The 9,974-nt window shown below is 40.6% G+C and overlaps 1 protein-coding gene across 1 annotated transcript; it reads right to left on the reverse strand.

The window, feature by feature from the left end:
• Positions 1–9,131: 9,131 nt before the first annotated feature.
• LOC143564763 (protein SMALL AUXIN UP-REGULATED RNA 51-like) lies at positions 9,132–9,557 on the reverse strand. The gene has a single exon (XM_077051946.1). It carries the CDS (start codon positions 9,555–9,557, stop codon positions 9,132–9,134), a length of 426 nt encoding a protein of 141 aa, XP_076908061.1.
• Positions 9,558–9,974: the final 417 nt, after the last annotated feature.

Genomic DNA, 9,974 nt, shown 5'->3' on the forward strand with positions numbered 1-9,974 from the left:
TTTGGTCACTGAAGATGGTGGACTCGGAAATTGAAGCCTACACTACTCGTTCTCACGAGTTGGCTGTGATGTGTCCGCGGATGGTGGATCCACCGAGCAAGAGGATAGAAATGTACATTGATGGATTAGCACCGCAGATTCAGGGCATGGTGACGTCTTCCAGGCCAGCCACGATCCAACAAGCGATCCGTTTAGCTCACAAACTGACGGATCAGGCTGTGACCCAAGGTGCGTTACCACCGAAGGGTTCGACCGTTAAAGCCCGTGACAACCAGAGTAACGACAATAACAGCAACATCAACCCGAACAGCGGGAAGAGGAAGTTTGATAACACCAGATCTCCATCCTCGAACCTCCCACCGCAACAACACTACCGTAAGCCCGAATTCACTCGGAGCTTTAACACTCAGAATCACAACAACAACAACAACGGTAGTGGGCAGGTTTCGAGCGGATATGCTGGGAAATATCCAAAGTGAAACAGGTGCAACTATCATCATGTCGGCCAGTGTGACCGTGTCAAGTGTCAAAGATGCGGAAAGATAGGTCACCAAGCGAAAGAATGTAGAGGAGACCTTGCGGCAAAGGGTGCTCCTAAGCCATCGATGACGACGAAGGGATGTTTTGATTGTGGGCAGGAATGCCATTTCCGGAAAGATTGCCCCAAGCTGAAACAGAATGACAACAATGGGGGTAATGGAAGTGGCAGTAATGGTGGAGGCAATGGTAAGGGAAGAGCGTTTGTGATTGGATCGGGTCAAGCCCGCAATGATCCGCACGTGGTGTCTGGTAAGTTCCCTGTAAACGATTGTTTTGCTTCTGTTTTGTTTGACACTGGAGCTGATAGGAGTTTTGTGTCGAAAGCCTTTAGCCAACTTTTAGACTTAACTCCAACCCCGTTAGATGCTAAGTTTCCTGTTGAATTAGCTGACGGTAAGACTATAATAACGACTCATGTACTTGCGGGATGTAAGTTAAAACTGTCAGGTCATGTCTTTGATATCGAGCTTATCCCTTTTACGCTTAGTAGTTTCGATGTCGTTGTCGGCATGGACTGGTTATCCGAAAACCGAGCGGAGATTATATGCCACGACAAGATAGTCCATATTACCACCCCTTCCGGCGAGATCATTTCGGTCCGAGGCGAGGGAAGCGGCATGACCACCAGCGTCATTACCCTTATGAAGGCGCAGAAGTATCTACGAAAGGGTCATCCGGCAATTTTGGCGCAGATTGTTGAGAAACCCGCGGAGGAGAAACGAATTGAAAATATACCTATTGTGCGAGACTTCCCGGAAGTTTTCCCGGAGGATTTGCCCGGACTCCCTCCTATTCGTCAAGTCGAATTTCAAATCGAGTTGACACCCGGTGCAGCACCCATAGCACGAGCCCTGTATCGGCTCGCACCGGCGGAACTTCAGGAGTTGTCCACTCAGTTGCAAGATTTGTTGGATAAGGGCTTTATCCGACCTAGCTCATCGCCGTGGGGAGTCCCTGTCTTGTTTGTCCAAAAGAAAGACGGGACTTTCCGAATGTGCATCGACTACCGGGAATTGAACAAGGTGACGGTCAAGAACCGTTATCCTTTACCCCGAATTGATGATTTGTTTGACCAGCTTCAAGGATCGAGTTACTACTCGAAGATCGATCTGCGATCCGGTTACCACCAGCTGAGAGTGCGCGAGGAAGATATCTCAAAGACGGCTTTCAGAACACGGTATGGTCATTACGAGTTTTCGGTTATGCCTTTTGGCCTAACCAACGCACCAGCCGTATTTATGGATCTCATGAATCGAGTATGCAAGGCGTACCTCGACAAGTTTGTGATTGTTTTCATCGATGATATACTCGTCTACTCCAAGAACGAGACTGACCACGAAGAGCACTTAAGGGTAACTCTGGAACTATTGAAGAAGGAACAACTGTATGCTAAACTCTCGAAATGTGAATTTTGGCTTCGCGAGGTTCACTTTTTAGGACATGTGATCAACGAGAATGGTATCCATGTCGATCTCGGTAAGGTAGAGGCCATCAAAAACTAGGAAGCACTTAAGACTCCGACTGAGGTGCGACAATTCCTAGGACTGGCCGGCTACTACCGGCGTTTCATCGAGGGATTTTCAAAGATTGCTCAACCCCTCACCGCTTTGACTCACAAGGGCACTAAGTACAATTGGGGTGACGCGCAAGAATCCGCCTTTCATCTATTGAAAACCAAACTTTGTAGCGCCCCTATTCTAGCCCTCCCCGAGGGAACGGAAAATTTTGAGGTACACTGTGACGCATCTATACAAGGTCTCGGTTGTGTACTCATGCAACTCGAGAAGGTTATAGCTTACGCCTCTCGACAACTACGGGTTCACGAGAAGAACTACACGACCCACGATTTGGAACTCGGAGCTGTGGTGTTTGCTCTTAAGATATGGAAGCATTACTTGTACGGTACCAAGTTTACCATTTACACCGACCACAAGAGTCTCCAACATATCTACGATCAGAAGGAGCTGAACATGCGACAGCGTCATTGGGTCGAGCTGCTCAAAGATTACGATTGTGCCATCAAGTACCACCCTGGCAAGGCCAATGTAGTGGCCGACGCTCTCAGCCGAAAAGAAACAGATAAACCCAGACGAGTGCGAGCATTGCAACTCACGATTCATGCCAGCTTACCTGATCAGATTCGCGATGCGCAACTTGAAGCTTTGAAAGATGACAATCTTCCATCGGAACTCATGAGGGGCATGAACAAGCAACTTGAAACCAGATCGGACGGGGTCCGATATTTTGAGAACCGGATTTGGGTTCCACGATACGGAGAGTTGAGAACTCTAGTGATGGACGAAGCTCACAAGTCCCGATATTCTATCCACCCTGGCTCAGATAAAATGTATCATGATTTAAAGGCACTTTACTGGTGGCCGAACATGAAAGCCGACATTGCCACCTACGTGAGCAAATGCTTGACTTGTGCCAGAGTCAAGATAGAATACCAGAAACCATCTGGTCTACTGCAACAACCGGAACTCCCAATGTGGAAATGGGAACACATCTCAATGGACTTTATCACGGGTTTACCTAAGACACCGACGGGATGCGATACCATCTGGGTGATCGTTGACCGGTTGACTAAATCGGCACACTTCCTAGCAATTAAAGAAACGGACAAAATGGAAAGACTGACTCGTGTTTACATGAAGGAAGTAGTGTCTAGACACGGAGTGCCTGTCTCAATCATTTCTGATCGAGATTCTCGTTTCACTTCGCACTTTTGGAAGTCGCTGCAAAGCGCACTAGGCACCCGTCTCGATATGAGTACAGCATACCATCCTCAGACGGATGGGCAAAGTGAACGGACTATTCAGACCCTGGAGGATATGTTGCGTGCATGAGTTTTGGATTTCGGAAAAAGTTGGGAACCCCACTTACCCTTGGTAGAGTTTTCGTATAATAACAGCTACCACGCAAGTATTAAGGCAGGGCCGTTTGAAGCGCTGTACGGACGGAAGTGTCGATCACCACTCTGCTGGGCAGAGGTGGGTGACAGCCAAATCACTGGTCCGGAACTGGTACTCGAAACTTCGGAAAAGATTGTTCAAATCCGAAATCGCATGGCAGCAGCACGAGATCGCCAAAAGAGTTACGCAGACAAGCGCCGAAAACCTCTCGAATTTCAAGTGAACGATCGGGTGTTACTCAAAGTCTCACCTTGGAAAGGTGTGGTTCGCTTTGGGAAGCGAAACAAACTCAACCCACGGTATGTTGGTCCGTACCGGATAACTGAGCGCATTGGTCCGGTGGCGTACCGACTGGACCTACCAACAGAACTCAGTGGCGTACACGATGTATTCCACGTATCAAATTTGAAGAAATGCCTATCTGATGAAACCCAAGTAGTCCCTTTGGAGGAACTACAAGTTGATGAACAGTTACGTTTCATTGAGGAACCAGTCGAGGTTTTGGATTGGGAAACCAAAACGCTCAAACACAGCAAAATTCCAATCGTTAAGGTTCGTTGGAACTCGAGACGTGGACCGGAGTTCACGTGGGAGCGCGAGGATCAAATGATGAAAAAGTATCCTCACCTTTTTGAAAGGCTAACCAAACAAAGAAAACCGCGAAACTGTTAAATTTCGGGACGAAATTTCTTTCTACTAGGGGATGATACGACAAACTGAAATTTTTTTTTTTTTTTACTCTTTCAGACACTCATCACGACTTGACTCAAATTTTCGGGACGAAAATTCTTTAACATGGGAATGATGTGACAATCGTCAATTTCAGGTTAACTCCGTTAACTCAACTCCGTCAATTCAAACTTAAAGATCATTGAATCTATAACGCACACTTCATTACATTTAAACTATGGTTTAAATGACGCTTAACACTTACTACATGTGTAGTCTTTCGGGATTTGCACCGAAACGCAAACGAGTTGACGCAAACGATTGATAAATAAACGAAAAACGTCAAAACAGTAATTATGTGATAATTATGTGTTAGACTTATGTGTTATGTGATAACATGGTTATAAACGTTAACTGAAGACGAAAACAAGTTAGTCAGGCTAGAAAAACAACACTTGAAAGTAGAGGGACTTGAGTGTAACTTGTGTGTCTATAAATATAACCTTAAAAATTAAACCCTAACTATTATTATTATTAATCCCAACCCGATCGGCCCCCCCTCCCCTTTGCTCCTTGCTGCCGTCGACTTCCACACACACATACATCAAGAAATCAAGCGTTTAATCCAAGAACTAGGTGCTAGGAAGGTATAATTGATCATCCTTTACATTCTTGTTGATTGATTTTGATGTTTGTTGGGTTAATAACAAACCCTAGGCTGCCGATTTTGAGAATGTACATAGCTAACATGATTGTTGTTATTTGGATGATGATTGATAAACTAGATTGAATCTTGTTGTATGGTGATTGTTGTGTCTTTGGTTTGAGTTCAAACACAAACCCTAATCTTGTATGTAATGTGAAATTGATGTGCATGGATGGTGTTTATGGGTCTAGAGGGTTATATGGATGCATGATAGTTCATAGATTGTTATTATGTTGAGTTTGGATGCAAACAGATTCTGGACAGAATGTGTATACGATGTTAAGTGACTGTAACGAAGTGTAAACGTGAAAGTTGGTTGAGATTGTGGGTACTGCAGTAAACTAGGTTGAGTCTAGTTTCTATAAAGTATAAGTTTGTAATTTTTGGACAAGTAGAAGTTTACTTTTATGATTTTACAAAAACGTTGTGCAAAGCTGAGCTGTTAGACCTGCTGTTAGGTTATGTTGTAAATGTTATATCTCATGAACTACGAGACCAATTGGGTTGGTTCCACTTCTGGAAGTTGACTCATTGAGTTAGGAACCAAACCCAAGTGGTCTTGCATTTATTGGATTTTTCGTTTAACGGAAATTGCAAATAACATTCTGTTGTGCATGAATCTAACTGTTATGAGTTTGCTGTAATGATTTGATGATTGTGAGAAAACTATGAGGAATAAAAATGTAATAAAATATGTTCTGGAAACCTAAGACATATGTGCTTCTGTGATGATTTTTGGTAAATTAATTGAGATGCTATGATCGGTGAAATAGTATAATCTTTCTAGTAGGATTTCTGTCTCGGTGAAACTAGCTGCTGAGTTGTGTAAAAATGCATGAAGCATGATACTTGTTATATAATTGCTATGTTTTGACCAAAATACCCTTGCGAGGAATAATTGCTAAGTGATTGCCATGATTTGACCAAATTGCCCTTATGGGGGATAATGGCTAGTTAATTGTTATTTGTTGACCAAAATGCCCTTACGGGAAAAATTGCTAGTAATGTACATTATGAATACATGACACGTATATGATTGCTTACACATTTGATGTGTCACAAAAACACTTGTTAAAGTCACACACGATTCACGAACGAAACACGAAACATGTTATGTGCATAGGTATTATGTGCCGGGTCTAGAGACTCGATAATATTCCGACACTTAGAAAAATCTCTTTGTTGTTTTAGAACGTTAGAGAGAGTTTTTCGGTGACGCGCATCTTGGTGATTATTTTGGGAAATTCTTCGCAAACAGTGAGTTTCACTTTCCCCTCTTTAAACTGTTTTCAAACGCTTTTCACTTGGGGGAGATAACATACTCCACAACGCATTTAAGATTTTGTTATAAATTATATATCACTTGTAAAGGCTAAGTGGCAAACGAAACATTTGAAGTCCTACACATCGAACCGGTTAATATTTTGAATAGCGAGTCACTGTTGAGTAGTACTACTGGGTTTGACAAACCCCACCCAACGCTAAACTCGACTGGAGGTCGAGCGGATGTAATTTTGGCTAACACGTACCATGGTCTGGAGGACCTGGTGACAAGGCACTTACTAAACGAGTCAGCTTCGGTGTCGAACACTTAGTAATACTTGTTGTATAGATTAGCTACCTATCGATATATAATTTGACATAACACTATCTGGTAACGCAAAACGCCGTAACGTGGTTACGCAAAACGCTTAACGCAAAACGCCGTAACGTGGTTACGCAAAACGCTTAACATAAAACGCTGAACGCAAACGCTAAACGATTTATTTTATATTACTTGTGAACTCACCAACCTTGTGTTGACACCTTTAGTATGTTATTCTCAGGTAGCCGAGGCGGGCGCGCGGTTTATGAACATGCATTGTGTGATAAACTTTTAACTATGCAAACTTGTTTTTAACTGTTATCCTTGGTTTTTAAATCGTCCTGCGTGACGTAATATTGTTCTATGGTTTTACGCTTCCCCACTTATTTTCATTTAAACGTTTTTATGGTTTGATTATAACTGATGATTCCGATCCTGTTAGTTCACACCCTCTGGCGGTAAAACTCCGTTAGTGGATTTTGAGGGTGTGACAGAGTTTGACTTTGACGTTTCCTGAGAAACCATACCGTCAACTACCACTTGACAGGCAAATTGTATTGTATTGTATATATGATAATAATAATAATAATAATAATAATAATAAATATGAAATTTAAGTATTTTGAGTTAATATATAATATTATTTGTTATTAAATAAATTTGATATTATACAAGGAAAAGTTTTAAAATCATATATATCATCATCACTACATATCATATTGTTCCTATTAAAAGACATCAATTAATTACCTTCTAAGCGTTTTTGACAATTAAATGAAATTGAAGCCACCTTTTAAGCAGGCAATGAGTTCCCGTGATTGAATCTTTAAACTTTTATGAGAAAGGGAAAGGTTTTTAACTTTTAATATCATATACTTCCATATTTTATGATATATTCGAAGTAAATACGCATCACGTCACTCTCACCAAAATATATCTTCTAACAACTGTTATAAAATGCCTACCAGACATTTAAAACAATAAAGTGACTACTCTTTTCTTGTATCTTGTTATACATGTAAACTTATACCAAAAATACAACAAACGTATAACATATTACTATAGATATGAAATTAATCTAAAGTAAAGTAACTAAAGAGAGATAACATATAAAATTAAACCGTCATGAACCATCCAAACTGAGCTAAATCAGTTAGTTCGTCTGGATAAAAGAGTGAACTAGTTTGGTTTTAGGTTTGAAAAACCGAGTCTCACGATTCAGTTTATGATTAAGAAGTTCTTAAACCGGCTAAGATAGATAGTACATATATTTTTAAGAGTAAGCTGTGGTTTTCTTCCATTTGGTTTGTCCAAATATACGGTTTTAGTCAAATAGTTTCAAGTGTGCAATTTTCGTCCATATGGTTTCATTTCCCTTGCAATTAAACCCGAACTCACTAATCTCGTTAAGTTTGGTCGTTAAACACATCCGTGTATCCTTCACGTGAACGGCATTTTTGTTCTTTTTCTCCCCAAATAAACCTCAGTCCTAATTCCCCAGCCCCTTCACGTGAGGGGCTGGGTGTATTTTGAGGGAAAAAAAGGACAAAAGTGCCCCTCACGTGAAGGACACGCTGATGGGTTTAACGACTAGACTTAATGAGATTAGTGAATTCGGGTTTAATTGCAAGTGAAATAAAAACATAGAAACAATATCGCAAATTAAAAACTATTGAATTAAAACCGCATATTTGGACCAATCACATGGACTAAAATCACAGTTTACTCTACTTTTAGTTAAATAATCATAGATTAAAATAGCAACTTCATAGAATAGTAAATAACTTTCAAAATTGTTTCAATTAGGTCACTCAACTTTAAAAAGTGTTCCAACTAAGTCACACAACTTTCTTGTTTGATTAAATTAAAGATTTTAACATGTTTTTGAAGCCTTTTTCTTTTTTGTTTCACATAGAAAATCTTTTTATCTTTTTTTTTAAGTTGACATTAAGTAACGACGTGAATTTTATTTTTTATTTTTAAATTTTGATATAATTAACGTTTTTTTAAATTTTTTAAATTTAATTACATATATTGTAAATTCCGACCCCTACATCTTATCCTCCATTTCTTTCATGACGTACAAAAAAATCAGTGAGACTTGATTTGAAGATTTAGTGACCCGATTTGGAGAAAATATGCATCAGTGAACTAATTGGAACATTTTTGAAAGTTGGTTACTAATCTATGAGATTTTCTCTAGATAGATTAAACGCATATATGCTTTAAATTTAACTCATTATGCGCCTTTAAGTTTTTCTTTTAACATTTTTATCTCTAAACCGCTAAACCTTTTAATCTCCTAAACTTACCATTCTTTCTGAAACTTTCAAAAATCTAATGATGCGAATTTGTTTTAAATAAACCATCAAAACCAGTAAACTCCCAAAAGCGAACCGTTTTAGCTAATCCAATCAACCCAACTAGTTAAAGTTATCTATTCAACCCAGAAACTCGATTAAAACCCGTCAAACCACCTTCAACATGTATAACCAAAAATAAACATAAAAATCACCTAAAAATTTCCACAAATATCCAAACAAGAACCCTAAAATTAGCCCAAAATTGACATAAAATTGTAAAAAATTGGCCATAAATCATAACATTCATAAACTTCATCTCATTCAAACCTTTCCAATTAAAAAAACTCAGGTTCAAGGATGATGATTCTACATACACATTTCAAAAGTCAAAACCCTAACGTTGACCTTCCACTTCAAACCCTAGCCTTCCGCAGCAACGGCGTAAAGCTCCGGCTATCACCAACCGTCGCATGCCTACACGCCGCCGCCGCCGCACACGAACACTCACACTCGTCCGAAAACATCGCCGCGAAGTCATCCAAATCGTACGCGCCAAATCTCCGTTCATCGGCGGTCAACACGTTGACCAGCTTTTCAAACAAAACGACGTCGCACGGGAGCACAAGGCCGCCGGAGGATTGGAATCCGAACTCTTCTTCGGCTTTGTTGAGTAAGGAGACGAAGACCGGGAGGTTGAGGAAGCGTGTCGGAATGACGAACCGGCGGTGGTTGGAGCCGACGTAGACGGCGAGTGAGCCGCTGGATGGGACGCGGCGGCGCCAGCGGTTGACGACGTGTTTGAGGCGGACGATTTGGCTGATTTTGTTGCCGGATTTCATGGCGGTTTATGGTGGCCGGAAATGTAACTGACTGAACCGGCGGTTAGGGTGGTTGGTTGGTTGTGAGTTTGTGTATGGGTTACATGTGAGGCTTTTTATTTTGAAGTTTAAATTTAAAAGTTTAAAAATAATAAAGTAAACAGTCATTGGCCTCTTGGGTACCCAAAAAAGGCGGATAATCGTTTTTTATAATATAATAATATAATATAATATTATATATATTTTTTTATTCGTTTTTGAAACATAAAAAGCTCACTTTTAAAGCTTTAACGGATATTGTTAACTTAGGGGTGTAATCGTGTGAACGAGCTTGAGTTTGAGCCTGAGCATGACTAGGCTTGTGACCAGCTCGTTTAGTTATATATAGTTCGAGTTTGAGCTCTGCTTGTTTCGGCGTAAGCAGTTTTTCAAACTCGA

Source organism: Bidens hawaiensis, unplaced genomic scaffold (assembly GCF_021521415.1).
Source record: "Bidens hawaiensis isolate Kalapana, Puna unplaced genomic scaffold, B.hawaiensis_p1.1 tig00022155_1, whole genome shotgun sequence".
Lineage (NCBI taxonomy): Eukaryota > Viridiplantae > Streptophyta > Magnoliopsida > Asterales > Asteraceae > Bidens > Bidens hawaiensis.

Bases quoted from the DNA above. Each gene is read 5' to 3' on its own strand.
- LOC143564763 (XM_077051946.1), bottom strand. From the start codon at position 9,557: ATGAAATCCGGCAACAAAATCAGCCAAATCGTCCGCCTCAAACACGTC.